The 18,738-nt window shown below is 30.9% G+C and overlaps 2 protein-coding genes and 2 pseudogenes across 4 annotated transcripts; 3 read left to right on the top strand and 1 right to left on the bottom strand.

Moving 5' to 3' along the window:
- Nucleotides 1-1,178: 1,178 nt before the first annotated feature.
- LOC149890911 (uncharacterized) lies at nucleotides 1,179-2,176 on the bottom strand (annotated as a pseudogene).
- A 556-nt stretch (nucleotides 2,177-2,732) lies between these two features.
- On the top strand, nucleotides 2,733-5,566 carry LOC149890910 (uncharacterized). The gene is made up of 3 exons (XM_090082584.1): nucleotides 2,733-3,197; nucleotides 3,417-3,603; nucleotides 3,827-5,566. The coding sequence occupies exons 1-3, from the start codon at nucleotides 3,068-3,070 to the stop codon at nucleotides 4,569-4,571; spliced, it is 1,062 nt and encodes a 353-aa protein (XP_089938710.1). The 5' UTR covers nucleotides 2,733-3,067; the 3' UTR covers nucleotides 4,572-5,566.
- A 5,588-nt stretch (nucleotides 5,567-11,154) lies between these two features.
- On the top strand, nucleotides 11,155-13,575 carry LOC149890909 (uncharacterized; annotated as a pseudogene).
- A 73-nt stretch (nucleotides 13,576-13,648) lies between these two features.
- On the top strand, nucleotides 13,649-16,887 carry LOC149890908 (sterile alpha motif domain-containing protein 3-like). 3 transcript variants are annotated; one of them, XM_090082907.1, is made up of 9 exons: nucleotides 13,649-13,947; nucleotides 14,042-14,233; nucleotides 14,507-14,630; nucleotides 14,961-15,069; nucleotides 15,259-15,414; nucleotides 15,611-15,814; nucleotides 16,085-16,277; nucleotides 16,352-16,431; nucleotides 16,533-16,887. In XM_090082907.1, exons 1-9 carry the CDS (start codon nucleotides 13,863-13,865, stop codon nucleotides 16,818-16,820), a joined length of 1,431 nt encoding a protein of 476 aa, XP_089939033.1. In that variant the 5' UTR covers nucleotides 13,649-13,862; the 3' UTR covers nucleotides 16,821-16,887. The 3 variants fall into 3 exon arrangements, with proteins under 3 accessions (XP_089939033.1, XP_089939035.1, XP_089939034.1); XM_090082909.1 differs by having other exon boundaries at nucleotides 14,377-14,630; XM_090082908.1 differs by lacking the exon at nucleotides 16,352-16,431 and having other exon boundaries at nucleotides 16,533-16,745.
- The last annotated feature ends 1,851 nt before the right edge of the window (nucleotides 16,888-18,738 follow it).

Below are 18,738 nucleotides of genomic sequence, written 5' to 3'. Positions count from 1 at the left end.
TCTACATATCAAGTTCAGAAAAAAAATAAAATTAAATTCTTTCATTATTGTGCAGTAATGGAAATATTGATAAACCTCTTTTTTCATTCAAACAAACACATTTTCTTTGAAAATCTGCACAACTTAATGTTTTTTGAACAACTTTATTAAAATGTTTGGTGCGAAACAATGATATGTTAAACTGTATTGATGGAGCTGGAGTATCAAAGACATTGTCTAAATATTTAGTAGCAATAAAATTACATTGAAAGGTACCATTATTGTTCTTAGCCTTTACAAAAGCAATAGAAGAGTTGTGGAGCAAAAAAAAAAAATCTTTTCTGTTAGCTGAAACTTTAGTTTCTAAAGTTTTTTTAGGTAATTTTCCAAAAAAATGTTGATACTCAGATTGTCGTTTTGAAACTTGAGACACTGGGTTGAAAGAATTCTGTATGTTTCTTTTCATTCTTTGAAGAAAGTTTTCAAAAGGAAAACATAATATTCTGTTAAGAGAACATGAATGATTACGACAATCATCAACTAGGTGCAAAAGATTATGCACACTATAGACTGTAAATGTGTTGCCATATACATGTTTAGCTTCATTCACAAAATACTTTAGCAAATCACTTGCATAATCTAAATATGGAAAACGTAGATGGTCATCATCCTCTAATAATATGGTCATTGCAATACTTAGGACCAAAAAATGTTCATACATCTTCTTTGATACTATACCTCTTAATGCAACTGGACCAGTATGTAACAAAAATTGTCTAAATTCTGTCGCTTTCCATCTATCTAAGGCATTTAAACTTCTAGGTTGCCGAGCAAACTCACTCGGTATACATCCATTATTACCAACCAATACTTGAGATACTTCTGAAATTTGAGCAGCAGATATTTTCCCACCTGGTCCTTTTTTCAGATAATTTAAGATGCGATGCATTACACATAAACATACAAGATGCATGTAATCTTGTGTGAAAGAGTAAATGCAATCAATTCCAATTCCAATTAAAGGTGACATTGATTGTTGATGACTATTGTAATATCCAAACTGTTCAAAAGTAATTTTATCTCTTAATTGAAAATGTTCATCTTCATTAAATACCACTCTTCCTTCATGTGTTTGATGAATAATGCACCTTTCACAGGAATAATAACTGGAATAAGGGACTATACACTTTAAAAAGGCTCTGGAAGGTGAATCACAAACAAAAGATTTAATCTCTATGCTTAGCTGGTCTCCATTGAACATAATTCCAGTGTGCCTTAACTCATTCCATTCGTTAACAAAATCTAACAAATATTCATTAATATCATCTAGTTTATGATCACCATTAAAGATAGCAATAATAAATATATCAGAATTATCAAAGCATGCAGAACTGGCCAAATCTGCATACTTGATGATTTAAAAAGAGGAATTCCATCAATATTTATTGACAACTTGATAATATTACCAACAACATTTTTTTCACTTAGAACACTTTTAATTCCTTTATATATTCCATAATATGTATAATCCCCATCACATTTTCTTTCTGTTGGTATTTTTCTTGGTGTTTTTAAAAGAGTTCTTGCATCTTTAGGAAGAGCAGAACCATTTTCCTGAAGGATAGATAAAAGTTCATTAACAGATGAACGAGTCCAAAGATTTCTAATTGCACATTGAGCAAGCTTATTATTTAATGATGACATTTCACCCTCATTAGAATCATTACTACTGTAACAATCTGTATTGTTACTGTCAGATTCACTACTGTTCGGATAATAGTCATCAGTTAAGTAGCATTAAAAAAATATTGTCTGACATACTTATACTCTCCAATAATTGATTGTCACTATTCTCTGAGCATAAGTCATCAAATGAAGATGAAACAGTTGTAGAACCAGGCGATGTTGATTTTTCTGTAATGAGAGAAAAATCAATAACATGCTGTTCAACAACTGTCTCATCATCATTTGGTGAATCTAAAAGTGCATTTACTTTTCTATTGATACCTGTCCATTTTTTTACATTGGATGCCATTTAAACAAAAACTGAATTTCAAATGTAAGTTATGCGGAATCTTAAAAAAGCACCACGTTACTTAGATAAGATGTCCGCTTTCAATTTTCATGTGAAAATAGATAATAGTTGATAATGCTAAATTATGTTTTTTTACTAAAATTCACTATATATATATTTGAAGTTTAGTTGCTATTTTGTTACTATTATTTAAAAAAATTTGAAGATTCATTTCTAGTCCGAGAACGGACGAACGACGCGTCGTTCGTCGTTCGTTCGTCCGTTCTCGGACTAGGGGGGCATCCATAAAGTACGTACGCAGGTATGGGGGGAGGGGGTTACCAAAAAACGTACAAATGCGTACAAGGGGAGGGGGAGTGTTCAAGACAGCGAGTACGTACGCGGTTTGACTATCTTTCTCAGGAATTATTTTTAAAACTTGATCTGCATAAAAAGCAACGAACTTTTCGAATGTAAAAAATCTTTTTTTTAAATTACGCAACCTGGTTTTTATCTTTTCAATTAAAACGTTACAACAAGTTAATTTTTTATTATTTTAAATAAATATTTTTTTATTAACTTTTTATTAACAATGTACTACTTCAAATTATTATTAAAGTTTAAATGTATTTTTTCTGAATACAAAAAACAAATATTTTTAAAAACAACAATTTTAATGCTAATAGAGACCAACACCTTTTATTGCGAAATGTAACTGCAATTAGTTTGAGTCGGGTTATTTCTTTACGTTCTTCGCTTTAACGACACTGAATCTTATGATGAAATCTCTTATTTCCAAATAAACAAAAACTTTTATCTTTCTATTCGAATAATTGAAAGCGTTGCAACAAAAAAAAACTGCTTACTCCCAAGATGTCGAACGAATTTGTTGGGAACGAGAAAAAGTATCTTCAACTCCTTGAGTTATATAAGAAAGCATATTCAACACTTGAAAAACAAAAGCAGTATCAACACGCATAGGAGTTGTGGAAAATAGTAAAATATGATCAGTCTTTGTATGAAAAAAAAGTAAACGAATTAAAAGTGAAAGCAAAAAAGTCAAAAGGATCAATCATGTCATTCTGGGGAAATGCTTTATCACCGCCTAGCAAAAAGAAAAAAGATATCCATCCAGTGCCTTCGTCAAATAAAATACAAAGTTTTCCGAACGCAACTACGACAGAACCTGAAAGGATTGAACTTAGTAAGCCATTTTTTGTAATAATTTACAAACTTTTTCTCTCGTGATTTTCTATATATTGAATTCAACCGAATTGGTAATTAAACTACATTGTACGACTATATTGGAGAATTGCATAGTTTTATTCATCATAATTGGACAACTTGACCATTTTCTCTACATCCAATCTCTATAACTGTCAAGAATTTATTTTAGTTTATTTTTGGGTATTTCATAATTTAGATTTAACATCAAACGAGAAGGAAAGAGCAAATCCGGCACAAGTTAAAAGTCGGAAGAAAATCTCAGATCTCGAATCACAGCTTTCATCCTTGATAATCTTACGCAATTCTGGTTTGTCTACTGTAACGAGGAAACAATTAGACAATGTGAAAGAAAGCATAAGAAGAGAAAAAACAAACTTGGACAGGTAAATGTTAAGAGATATATCGAATAGAGCTAAGAAGTATAGACAGACGTCTTGGCCATAAAAACCAAACTTTTAAGCAGGCAGTAACTTTCAAAATTTTGTTTTTCAAATTGTCAATAAGAACTTCTAATTGAGGATTTACAAAGTTTGCAGAATCCAGGAAACCTTAAGTATAGAAGGTTTTATAACGGAATCAAAGATTTATGTAATATTTTGTTTTCAGATTGATTCGTGAATTGGCACGACAAAGAAAACGGACGCAAAAACTTAAAGAGGGCATCGAAACAGTTTGTCAAAACAACCCTGAAGTATCAAGTGCTTTGAAACAGTTTATGCGAAACCATCCAGGACGACCACGGCTCGAAATTGATCAACCAGAACTTTTATCAACAATCATAAAAATTGTGCAAAATTTATCAGCAGCAGATGAGCGTCGAAGAACAGAATGTCTTCGCAGTGTCTCCACTTTGGATGATCTTCAGAAAGAGCTGATGAAAATAGGCTTCAACTTGAGTAGAAGTGGTTTGTACCTTCGTCTTTTACCACGACGTGAAAAAACTCATGAAGGAAAAAAGCATGTAAAAACAGTTCCTGTGAAGCTACTACGTCCAGAAAATTCACTGCGAAAAAGAAATGATGGTAGAATGTTAGCCAAATCTTTTATTGATGACATGTTTGAAGTTTGCAAATTGTTTGGACCAAAAGCTGTGCTTTTCATGTCCAATGATGATAAAGCTAGGGTACCGTTGGGTCTTACTGCTGCAAGGCTTCAAGTGCTGTTGCTAATGCATATGGAATACAAGGTCAAACTTATGGATCATGTCGTTGGCCCACAGCACAAGTTAATCTCATCGGTGTATGGCATATGCGAAGTTAACAATAATGGAAATGTATCCTACAGTGGAGACAATCATACGCATAAGAAGTGGGAAACACGATACATCAAATGCTTTTACACATGCTTTTGATGTTATGGAGCTTTTTGAAACCAAGAGGGTTAGACGTAAACCAATTATGTTAATGGAGACTGATGGAGCTCAAGATGAGGCACCAAGCTTCCCTAAAACGTTAGCAGCTGCTGTTGATCTCTTCCGCTTGCTGGATTTAGATATCTTGCTTCACGGTGTGAATGCAGCTGGGCTTTCAGCCTTCAACCCCATTGAAAGAAGAATGGCACCTCTTTCTCGTGATTTGACTGGAATAGTTCTTCCCCATGATTATTTTGGCGATCACCTTGATTCTTCTGGGAAGACAATCAACCAAGAACTGGAGGTAGAAAATTTCCAAAAAGCGGCTGACGTTTTATCCCAAGTTTGGGAATAAACCGTCATCGACGGTTACCTTGTTAATTGCCGGGCAGTACCAGTTGGAAAAGCATATAAACCGCCGAATCCTGATCCTGTTTGGGCAGAGAAACATTGCCAGCAATCGCGATACTGTCTTCAAACTGTGAAATGCCAGGACAAGTTATGTCGTTCATCGTTTGAAACAAATTGGCTGAATACCATCCCCCAACGTTTCATTCCATTTCCGGCCATCTACGAGTACTGCGAAAATGGTTACAAAGCGATGGAACCGTCTCGATATTTTAAAAACATATCAAACCATTCAAACTTTGCACCTCTGACGCATAAGCTTTTGCTACAAGATATACCTATAGAAGGCTTAAAGTACGAAATTATACCATTTGATCTGTATTGTCCTTCATTGGAAAAAAAGCTTTAAAACGGAATTTGCGACAAATGCAATAAATACTGGCCGAGCGAGGCAGCAATGAAACGGCACAAGAAAGCACATAAAAAACAAAAAATAAAGAATGATATGGAGAGTGATTTAAGTGAAAGTGAAGAAGTCAGTAAGGAGATTACTAATGAAAGATTAGAAGCAGAATTCATGCTTGTTTTCCATAACATTTTCAATTTATTTAAGTCATCATTTATGGAAATATAAATAGCTAAATTGATCTTTTTTGTATTTAATGATTTGAAAACTTTTTTTTGGGGGGGGGGGGGGGGAGGTCATACTTTTTAATAAATAACGCTTACGTACGCAGAGGGGGAGGGGGTGTTAAAAGCGTACAAGTGCGTACAAGGGGGGAGGGGGGGTCCAAAAGCATTGGTTTTACTGCGTTCGTACTTTATGGACGTCCCCTAGAAATGAATCTTCAACGACGCGTCGTTCGTCGTTCGTCCATTCAATGTATGTACATTGTACTTCCAAACGTCGCGACGCACAGTGGGCTAATTTTCAAAAAAGCTGGCCAAAAGTCAAAAAAAAAAATTCACTATTGTGATTTTATTATTTTGAAACTACATAAACAAAGCCCTGTTGCATTTAATTGTATAGGAAAAAATTGTATAAATTTTAAAGTTACCTAAATCTACGCAGTTAAACATCTATTATTAAAAACACTTAATAGGCATTTTAAAAACAAAAAAAAAATGTGGTCAAATAAGTATCGTTTACAAAAAAGTTATTTATCGTTACTAAAAAACTAACTATGGACGATACTATTCAAGGTATTTATATAATATTTTAGTAAAATGTTTTATATTATTTCTCTAAATTTTATACGAAAAGTGCGAACAAAAAAGTACAGAATAAAGTTTATTTATTTTCTTTAACCTATTTTTCAAGCATTGAAAAAGTAGTGAACCCGCGAGATTCCGCTTAGTTATAATTTGGATGTTGTTCATCAAAGTGTATTCTAAAGATTGATTAAAAGAAAAGGCACCTATTTTTGCCTATTACTTCATTAACTTATATTGTGTAGTGCTAGTCGTGTTTTTTAGTAAACAAAATGGCGGTGTTTTGTTTTCTTTACAAAATCAATCAAATTGTATATAGATATAGTTATTATGTTTCTTGAGAAACTGATTTTGTTAAGTGCAATAAAACTACAAAAAAATTAGTAGCACACACGGATTCGCTTTTTTGAATGTTTTTTGCATCTTGGGTATAAACTTGGAATAAAAAAATGGCAAGCACGTTCTGACATTGAAAAAAGTATAATATTACAACAAAAATTGTTAATCCAGAATGCTTTTAAGCTGCAGCTAGGGTTAATAGTTGATCGACCGAAACCAGGATGCGGTAATACAAATGACGGAAATACAGCTCGAAGATTTTTTAAAAACTCACAAGTGTCTGCTGATGTTCTAGGAGTGGATTTAGAACTAATAAATCGGTTTCATGTAATTTTACAGGTATTATCTAGTGGCTTTCCAATAGACGCAGACAAACTCGATAACTATTCTACCGAAACTGCACTACTTTTTGTTGAAAAGTATCCTTGGTACAACATGCCTACAACAGTACACAAAGTACTTATTCATGGAGCCTTAATAACAAAAACAGCAATACTACCCATAGGACAACTATCTGAGGATGCACAGGAATCGAGAAACAAAGACTTAAAAAAATATCGCGAAGATTTCTCCAGGAAAAATTCCAGAAAAAATACAATGCATGACGTTTTTTGCAGACTTCTGGTTTCGTCAGATCCTGCAATATCTTCACTTTTAAAATCTCATGCAAAAGTTAGCAGATCTTTGTCTTCTGAAGCTTTACAAATGTTATTACCTCCGGAGATTAACGAAAACTCTGAAACTCATTCGTCTGTGATTGAGTTTATCAACAATATTTCAACAATAAATGATTCAGATGACAGTGGTGATTTATTTTAAAGTAATATAAATGAAACAATTATGATAAATGATGCAAATAAAAGTTTTCCTTGTTTTCCTTAAACAAATAAATAAGTAGAATAAATAATGAATTTTTCAATTTATTTTTTTTAACATTGCGGCATAATAATACAGTCATAATACATTATATATCGGTATTACATATAATGTTTATATATGTAATGTAAATAATACATTAGTCTATTGAACTTAAATGTCGAATTAGAACTAATTGGTTAAATATGAAAGCCCAAAGGCATTTCTAATGATTAATGTTTTTAAAACACCGCCATTTTGGATCTACCATTATTGAATTTTGGTACACTTATGTCAAATTCAAAGTTGGGGATTCAAAAAAATGCTTTACAGAAATTTTCCATTAATTATAATCATTTTTTGACTTTTGGCCAGGTTTTTTGAAATTCCGCCCACTGTGCGACGTTTGGACGTACAATGTACATACATTGAATGTTCTTGTGCCCGCTGGGATAATCTTTTTCAGCTTTTTTCCCGCTCATAGAGTTCTTATTTATAAATTGTTACTTTATATGGTAATATTAACTAATATGCTTATGAAAAGTTGTTTCGACTTCTTAGGTGCTTTAAACTTTTTTATTGAGTAACAGGTTTTTTAGAAACATTTGTTAAAAAAATTAAAAATTTAAAAAAAAAAAAAAAAAAAAAGCAGGGGGGAGGGGGTATTTCTTGGGCAAGAGGGCCGTGCCCAAGCCCCTTTCCCACTCATTGGTGCATATGCGATCAATGTATACTTCGAATAATCTATCATCCCTTGAATTTTGGTTGAGATTAGTTAAACGGATTAAAATTTAATAAGGTTTTTATAATTCCAAGATGGCGGTAACTGCCATCTTGGATTCAAGACAGTTCTGGTCATGCTATGCTTTGCCACCGTATCTAAAAATGATCAGCATAATTTTCTGAGTTATTGGTGAAAATTTCATGCTTTTATCCACTTTTGCACAATTTTAGTCATTTTAATGCTAATCTGCTGCACTATAACGAGATTTCTCTTGCCGTTGTTTTAAAATCGACATGTTTCAGCATTTTAATTCATAAATTACTTTGCTTCATAAAATATTGAAAAGTTATAAAAACGATGAAGAAACTTTTAGCAAAAGTGTTTGGTTATAATAACTCAAATTCTAATGCGTAATTTTTATGTAATTACAATTACATAAGGCTATTACCACACAATTAATTTTTATATTCATCACAGAATCAGAATCCATAAGTGCAGTATTGCATTTAACAGTTAATAATTGCGAATATTTTGGTTTTTTAAGACAAAAAATAATTTTATAATTTTTGTATTACTAATGGAAATATACAAAAAAGTACACTTAACTGCAAAGTTAAAGCACCTTTTATATCTTTCGATTTATTTTAATTGTCATCAATATTATCATATATTTTGACAAACATGTTAAGAAAAGAACTCATGAACACAATTATTTCGATGATAGAAATAAAATTGACTTTGAGGATTGTGAAAAAAACAAACTAAAACCAAAAATATGGTTCATTTAACAAAACAAAGTAAAATGATTATTATTGTTATGCACACTAATACAGCTTAAATTGAAACATTTTTGACTTATTAATAACTAGTGTTACACACTAAGAAATAAAGGTAAAACGGGGTGTTTTTATATACCCTAAGGTATATTTACCGCTGCTTAATCCTAATATTGAAATTGAGGTAGATTTTTCTGCCTTAGGGTATGAATTTCGCTACTTTGTAATAGGGTTTTGAAAAAACACCCTAAACGCAAATCTAAAAATAAACGGCAAACCTTTTATTAGCAAACTAAGGTAGAATATTCTACCTCGGCTAGAGAAAATATCCACCTTAACATTTTCTACCCTTGCAAAGCAAAAAAGCACGACAAAATGGTAGGATTCTTAGGTGGCAAGGAAAGAAGTATGCTATATATTATATATATTAGGGTGACCAGACGTACTCTTTTTTAAATTATTATACTCTTTTTCAAGTAATATTTTTATTGTATCTCTCTTTTTTATTTAAACCACTAAATATACTATTTTTTAAACATTTTATGAAAAAACTTTTTTATTTGGCAACATATCACTAAATTGTTTTCATGTATGAAATATTATAACTGCTATAGTTTTGATGTTAAACTCAATGTATTTACATAAACAAAAAATGTACATTTTTTTTAACTGACGTTTTGGCTTAAAACTGGGTTCAATAATATATATATATATATACATAATATATATATATATATATATATATATATATATATATATATATATATATATATATATATATATATATATATATATATATATATATCAGGGTGGTGCAAAAAAAAAGCCACACTAGTTTTTTTAATAAAAACAGCAACAAAAAATGAGTAAGACTCGTATAATAAAAGTATTATAGGACAATTTTGATAAAAATGTTTATAACATCATTGTATATTACATATAATAAAAAGAAATTAGGATTTGTAAAGCATTTTTTAGGTTTCAGCTGTTTTAGTACTTAATTGGCCATCCTTTGTTTTTTATGACTTCTGCGCATCTGGAAGGCATACTATCTACAAGTCTTTTTAATAAATCGTTTGGCAAAGCATTCCAACCATCAAGAAGAATTTGGAACAAATCATCTTCATTTGTTGCTCTACGATCTTTCAATTTTCTATCCAATATAGACCAAAGGTTTTCTATTGGATTTAAATCAGGAGACTGTGCTGGCCAAGACATAACTGGTATTAATTTAGATTCTAGATATCTTTTATTCAACCGTGCTGTATGTTTAGGATCGTTATCATGTTGAAAGATGTAGTCACTATTAGGAAAAAGTTCTTTTATACTTGGTCCAAGCTGATTAACTAAGATTTTATGATACATATGCTGGTCCATGATGCCCTTCACCCGGTAAAGTTTTCCAACTTTGTGTGCACTAAAACAACCCCAAACATTAATCTTTCTGTCATGTTTAATTGTTGCCTTGCATGTTTGGGGGTTGAATTTTTCCCCAATTAATTTCCAACAGTGAGATCGACCATTATAAAACAAAACAAAAGGAGACTCGTCGCTCCAAATAACTTTAGCCCATTGTTCACATGTCCAATCTTTGTGCTCAATGCACCACTTTAATAGTTTTTTTCGATTGATTTCACTAACAAAGGGTTTTTTAATTTGCTTTCCAGAAAAAAAACAACCCGATGCTTTTATTCTGCGAGATATTGTCCACTTTGAGATATTAGTAAGGTTCAAATCTAGTTTTATCTCAGAACATGTGATTTTACGATTTTTTTTGACAGCGTTAAGAATGTAGCGATCTTCTTTTTTTGAAGTTTTAGGCTTTCTCCCAGATCCAGCAGACCTTTCAGTTTTACCAGTGTGTTTATACTTCTTTACCAATCTACTAATAGTTGAGTTTTCTCGTTTAAAACGCTTTCCAATGCTTCTATGAGACTCTCCTTGGTCAGCAGCTTCAATAATTCTTCCAATTTCTACATCCGTTAGATGTTTTCTAAAATATTAAATGTGTCCATATTAATCTTTTTCTTAAAGATTTTATTTATGTAAATATTAGTTTATATATAAACATACCTTTTCAGTCCTAAATTTTTCACTGACACATCCAATTTTTTTTGTTTTGCTTGATTATACATTTTATACTTAAAATGAAGAAAAAATATTAGTGTGGCTTTTTTTTTGCACCCCACTGTATATATATATATATATATATATATATATATATATATATATATATATATATATATATATATATATATATATATATATATATATATATATATATTATATATATATATATATATATATATATATATATATATATTGAATTTAGAGTGTGGCATTGGTGAATGTAAATACTTGTATAATACAGCTAATACTTTTAAATGGCACATTAATAAATGCCATAAAATAGCTGTTGATGAATCTTTACTCAAAAATACAGACTCCGAAATATTGGACAGTCAGAAAACAGAGGAATATGATGCCAGGGAGTGTGAAGAAAATCTGTTTTTAAATATTGACAAGTCCTTAATGCATGATTTTATGGATTTTAGTGAATGCTTCTCTAGACAATTGTGTCACACTAAACTATATTGTAGAGAAAAATTTATGCTTCCAAAATCAGTAACAAAGCAAATTTTCGAGCAAGTTCAAACATTGTTTGACTTGTATCAAAGCAGTATTTCTTCAATAATTCAGGCTAAACTTAAACATTGTGGAATTGATTGGAAACTAGATTATGTGTATAGACAAATTCTTGAAGAAGATTCTTTCTATGAACGTATTTCAAAATCAACATCCACTGACCATCTAATGGAATCATATATGAAGTTAAATATCTCACCAATTGACAATAGATTTATTGTTACGTTAGAAAATAAAAATCAAGCTAATACTAAATTTCACTATGTTCCTTTATTGGCAACTTTGAAAAGTTATCTAAAACGTGAAGATGTTTGGAGCAGTTTTCAGCATAAAAAACAGGTTAGTGATTATCTACATGACTATACCGATGGTTTGGTATGGCAGTCACGAATAAAACATTTTTGCTGTGACTCTTTTATCAAACTACATTTCTATAGTGATGAACTTGAAATATGCAACCCGCTAGGAAGTCGAAAAGGAACTCATAAAATAAGTGTTTTTTACTTTATTGTTGGCAATATTGAGAGTAAATATTGGTCATCATTGAACCACATTCATTTAGCACTGATTTCAAAGTATAGTATAATTAAAGAACACGGCTACGCACTAATTCTACAACCTTTGTTGAATGATTTAATGATACTTCAAAATGAAGGTATTAACATTAATGTTGAAGGTATAACACACAATCTTAAAGGCTCCATTGTTACATTATCTAGTGATAATTTGTCTGCACATACAATTGGTGGGTTCTCTGCATGTTTCTCATCTGGCCGTATTTGTCGAAATTGCATGGTACCACATATTAACATTCGTAATATTAAAACTGAAAGTCAATGTATTTTAAGAATTAAAACCAGTCATGATTATCATGTTAACTCTGTGTTAATTGATCCAACTCTGATGCCTGTGTATGGAGTTAAAAAAGAATGCCCATTTTCTATCTTAAATTATTTTCACCCAATTGATTCCATGCCCCAGGACATATTACATGACATATTGGAAGGACTGATGAGTGTTAATTTTAGTGTTGTTATAAAAGGCCTTGTTAAAGATAAGTTTTTGACAGTCTGTGAGCTCAGAAATATACTAAAAAATTTTAAATATGGGATTACTGAACGCTGTAATAAACCATTGCCTTCAAATGTTCCACTTAATTTAGTATAAAGTAACAAGCATATCAGTGGAAAGGCTGTGGAGAGGTGGTCATTATTTTATCATCTTCCGTTATATATTGGAAAAGTTGTACCATATGAAAACGAATATTGGTTGCTACATTTGTTATGCAGAAAAATATGCCAAATTATTCTTTCACCAGTTATTGATATAGAGTGGATTCCTGTACTCACCCACCTTATAGCTAGGCACCATGAGTTATTAGCACGATTAAATCCAAAATCATTTACACTCAAGATACATTTTCTAGTTCATTATCCACGAATGATTTCCCAATTTGGTCCTCTTAGATTACTTTGGTGCCTAAGATTTGAAGCAAAACATCAATATTTTAAACAAATTGCTCATCGTGTGAAAAATTTTAGAAACATTACTAAAACTCTTGCTGAGAGACACCAGATGGCTAAGTGTGCTCTTTTGTCACCAGCAAATGAATGGATTCAGAGCTCTCCAGTTATTCTCGGTTTACAGCAATTTCTTCCTTATTCAATTTTTCCAACCAGTCTTTGCATAAAAGTTAAACAAATGTATGGAATTGAGATAAGTAGTAATCAAAAGAATATACTGTCTGTCAATCGCTTGCAATGTAATGGAACGTTATCATGTGTAAAAACCTTTGTTGTCTATAATGTAATTGATGAAGAATGCGTTCCACTGTTTGCCGAAATTGAATTCATTTTATATTTGCATGGCCTATGGGTTATATGTTGTATTCTCCATTATTCTTTGACTTATAACCCACATCTTGATGCTTACATTAATGAAAAGAGTGATGAATGGATTGTTTATACACCAGGAGCTATTATTAATTATCAGCCACTTAGTTCATATAACGTAAATGGTGAAAATATGATATTTTTGCACAACAGTGTGGTTAAAAGTTAAAATACTTTACAATATTAAATATAAATACATATTTAAAATTCAACCCAACTATTTAATTTAATATTCATTCCCAACCTACCCCACTAACTCCCTAGACTATTAATATGTTAATTTTTGTTTGGGTGTTTATGTTTTTTTAACATTTGCAAAAATATCTTATATATATTTTAAATATCTTATTTAATGTAATGATTGTAAATGAAAATGAGTATCTGTTGTTGATGTTGTTGTTATACGGAGAGTATTAATTTCATCAGTCTTTAAATCATACATGTTAATAATTTAGATTAAAGTTATTTACTTTTTATTTAGTTTAGTTATTTCTTAAAAATGTATAACTTCAAAGTTTGGACAAGCGACAGAGTTCAGAAAAAAATTTTTGTTGCTGATAATTTGTTGAGTTTAAAGACAAAAGGTTGTTTTTATATTTACAATACCGTTATATTTAATAAAGATTATGCAATTTTATTGATTTATGTAGTAATATAAATATTGTTTTTTCTTTACAGCACAAAGAAAGTTCAACTTGATCAACCCTCTTGTGATAGTTTTGAATTCTGATGGCACAGAAATAGACGACGATGAGGTGCTATTGCATTGTGTAAATGAAATTTTAATTGTTCTAGGGGCTGAACAACTTTGGACTCATGAAATACCTGTCACTTCAAGGTCTGAGCAACAAGGGAGTTCAAATTCAATAGGTTAATAATTTTATGAACTTGCTATGAATTTTAAACATTTCATTGTATACCTATGTTCTAAGTTATTTAGTCATTTCTTCATTATAGTTGGTAATTATTACTTTTTTTAAATTAAGCATATTATATTTAGTAAATTGTTTTAGATTTTTTTACTAATTCTGAATTTGCGCCCCAACCTTGTGCAGTTATGTCTGATAACAGTTTAACGCCATTGCTTGATATTAAATCAACAACGAACGAGAAAACATTGCGTGTGTTTCCTTTTGTGTATAGCATGCCCGTTCTTCTTAACATATTTCTGTAGCCCTACAAAAGCAAAGGACAAGGCTTCATTAAAGCCATTTCCAGAGAATTCTCTTGTGAGAATATTATTTGAAGATCTTATACAATATGATCTGTAAGTTTTTAAATTTTCTTTTATTATATAGTTAAATCATCATCATTATTGTCATTATTTTAACATCATTGTTTGTTGTTGGCCCAGGTAGAACTTTTACAGGCGTTAGTTGTTTCAAGAACGCATCTCACAGAATAGTGTGTAATTGTGTTAACAGAACTAAATTCCTTCTGTACAGAATGAATGAATTGAACTGTTTTGAAACTGTTAACACATATATTCAATTTATTTATAGTTACTGAGGCATAAAATTAGAGATTTAATTATATATTTAAAATACAAAGTTTTGAAGGGATTAAATTACCAATAAATAATATATTTATTATTTAGCTACCCATCATCTGTGATGTACAATAGTGTATGTTCTGCTATTGTACGAACATATCCAAATCTATGTGACAGTGTCATAGTTATGAAAGGCAAATCATCGAAGTTATATGTGAGTATTTAAATAAATTCTTATAAAATCTAAATCTTGTTAGGTTATCTCTAAGAATGTTTACATATATGTATGGTGTAAAACTGTATAATATTTACTTTCTATGCAAACTTTATGATTTATATGAATATAAATTCATAAATTTATATACATATAAGGATTTATATGTATATAAATTCTCTATTTTAGGTAACATGGTTGGATAGTCTAAGAACTAAATTTAAATCGGAACATGCAAAATATTCTAATGATGAGTCTGTTATAGCTCATAAAAAGTTTGCATCCAAAAGGATACACAGCCAGCTGATTAATGATAATCAACCTGTAAAGATAACTAGAGTAGAGGTACTGCAATTTATTTAATTTTAAACCAGCATTGTGCCAACTCAAATTTGACTGACTTTATTTTATATATCTTTATTTATTGCAATAAATAACTTTAATAGCTAATTTTTAATGGAAGGTAATATCCAAGTACTACTTTGATAAAATTTGTAATTATTTTTTTGTAAAAATTTTCATATTCGGATTTATGTTGCAGGTTTCAAATGACTCTTTAGAAGATTCTTCAAGTGTAGAGCAACATGTAATACTAATGTTAAAGGAGCACAGTAAACATTATCCTGACACGACTATCATATCTGATAGAATGAGCCGTACCTATGTATCAAGAAGAATTTTTATCAAAACCAATACTACACAAGTCATATTGCAAAGGTTTCCTTGTTTAACAATGGAAATTGAGGTTATTTTTGTGTTTTTCAATAAACAAACTATAAACATTTATTGTTTACTTTTTCATTTTTGACATTCCTTTTGCATAATTCCTAATTATTATAATTATTGCAATTAATGTTATTATCATTATATATATATATATATATATATATATATATATATATATATATATATATATATATATATATATATATATATATATATATATATATATATATATATATATACACAAATATTTTTACTAGAAATACTAAAATGGTATTAATGCTCATTTTAGTTGTTCGAAGAAGCAAAACGAATCACTGGTTTAGATTTGAAAATTAAGATAATGAAGTTTTTTCAAAATCGTTCAGACAAAATTTTGGACATTTGCAAATCAAAGTTGCCTTCAATAAAAAAAACATTGTTTTTGCAAACCGTCAATATTTTATTAAATGGTATTGGTGCATCATCAAATGTTGATATTGAAGGTATATAATAAATATATTCTTTGTAGTATAGACTATTTTTTTGCACATGTTATCGTATACATATATAATATCAGGTCAGAGAATATCGGCTTCTTTGCTTCTTTTACCAGTTGTATTTGGTGAAGACATCGATCGCTTCTTTTCTTTAAATAAGGTTGTATATCAAGTTTGTAGTCTTTATTACTAACGATTTTATTATGAATAATTATTAATGAAATTAATACTTTAATAATTTATACATTTTTGTAATTACAGAATCCACAAGTTTCCACTCCATCAATAACCATCAGATGTGCAGGCGAAGCAAATGTTTTTAACGTTGATGATGCCGAAATAAACGTAATGCTCGACGGCATAGTAATAGCAAAATCCAAGACAGTATTAAGTGCGCTTACAAGTTTAGTTGCAGCCTACTGGGTGTACGAAATTGCATTTGACGCAAAACTTAAAAAAACATTAGATTTTGTTGCAAGCCGTGTTTGTGGCGTTTCTAGCTACATTACAACACCATTTAGTCAAAGAATTTTGAACAAACTTTTGTAATAATAGATAATTTCTATAAAAATATAACTTAAAAAAAAATATTTGTATCTCAATAAACACGAGTGAATTAATTACAATTTCCATATAATACTTTAAACTAGACATACTTTGACCGGTTCCACAATTAAACTAAAGCTGCAATGTAAATTCGCGTGATAAATATTTATATTTCTGCCCTAATTGGGTAGATTTTTAAATCTTGGGTGGATTATTATACCCTTGTTAAGGGTATATTTTAACACCCGAAAAGTTAAGGTATATTTTTCTACCCATAGGTTCGGATATACGAAGTACCTCTACGGGTAGAAAATTCTACCCTAAATCTAGGGTAGATTTTAAATCTTGGGTGGATTATTATACCCTTGTTAAGGGTAGATTTTAAAACCCGAAAAGTTATGGTATATTTTTCTACCCATAGGGTCGGATATACGAAGTACCTCTACGGGTAGAAAATTCTACCTTTTTTTTTTAGTGTGTACTAGCTCTTGATGTTAATACAGTCTGACAGTGCCGTGGCATACTTTCAATTAGAGATCTAATCGTTTCTTGAGGGATATCTTCCCATACGCGGATAAGACTTTGTTGTAGCTCTTCTAGGCTGTTAGGTGGTGGATGTTAGCTTCTAACACGGCGTCCCATTATGTCTCAAAGATGATCTATTGGGTTCATATCTGGACTGCAAGCTGACCATTTTAAAATGTCTGCTATGTATCGTTGAGAAGTCAGACGTACACCATCAAAAATAAAAAGCTGCAAGCTGCTAAAGATATTCCACCTCATACCATCAATGAGCCGCCTTCATGTAAAGTGGTTTCTCGAATGCTACAAGCGAAACATTTTCCATTTGGTCTTCTGTACACTCTTGGGCAGCGATCAGAACTTACAAGGCAAAACCTTGACTCATCTGTTAATAAGACTTGTCCCCAATCATGTATTTCCCAATTCATATGCCTCCTTGCAAAAGCCAGTCTGTTTCTTCGGTGGTCTACAGACAATCTGGGAACAGTAGCTGCTGCCCGAGATGGCAAATTTAAAGCACAAAGTCTTTTTCTTATGGTATCTTGACTGACACCAGTTCCATGAACCTCAGCAAGTTGTATTTGGAGATGTCGTGCAGTAGTGAACCGTTCTCTCAGTGTTTGAAATTGGTCCTCGACAGCATTGGTAGCTTGTGGTCTGCCTTGGCCAACTCGTCTAGCGTGATTATTTGTTTCAACAAACCTTTGTAGAACCCTACCAACTGTTGTATTACAAAGCTTCTACCAAGTTGGCAATTTGTTAATCCTTCATTGAACAAAGTAACAACTACAACACATTAATCAAGACTTAAATTTCGTCTAGAACGCTGCATTGCGAACAGATGTGTTGCTCAAATGACAGTTATCTTTTAAAACAATTTAAAAGCAATGCATACTTTTCTTTTAGCAGTGAGATTTAATTACAGCAAAACATGCTACTTATGAAAAGCTGCTATAATTTAGAAATTAAATAAGGGAAACGGATTGAAACCTACAAAAGGCGTAACAACAAACATTATCTTTTTAACTGATGAATCCGGGGAATACATAATATTTTTCAAAATAAGTCGGAATTTATAAGTGGTGCGTTAATTTTGCAGTTAGCATTTCCTGTTTAATTGAATTTCAGCTTTCATTAAATTTCAGAATTTAGTTTTGTTTAAATTTCAGTAAACTAAACTGTTAATTGACACTTTCAGCAGCAAGCAGTGAAAGAATTGCAGATGCAGAAATGCAAATTATCCAATTAACTGTGCTACTGTTAGAGTGCGTGTTTATATTTTTTTTTAAATGCAAAAATCAAAAGTTTAATATTAAAATTTTTATTTATAGCAATAGCATGGCACACTCTACAGTAAAGTCTACATCTAGAAAAAGTCATCAGAAAAGAACAGTTTTTG

This window comes from Hydra viridissima, unplaced genomic scaffold, assembly GCF_058129835.1.
Source record: "Hydra viridissima isolate aposymbiotic clone 2 unplaced genomic scaffold, HvirCarnegie_v1 scaffold_3, whole genome shotgun sequence".
Taxonomy (NCBI): domain Eukaryota; kingdom Metazoa; phylum Cnidaria; class Hydrozoa; order Anthoathecata; family Hydridae; genus Hydra; species Hydra viridissima.
The sequence above is the reverse complement of the archived record's forward strand: the minus strand, read 5'-3'. Positions and strand labels throughout refer to the sequence as shown.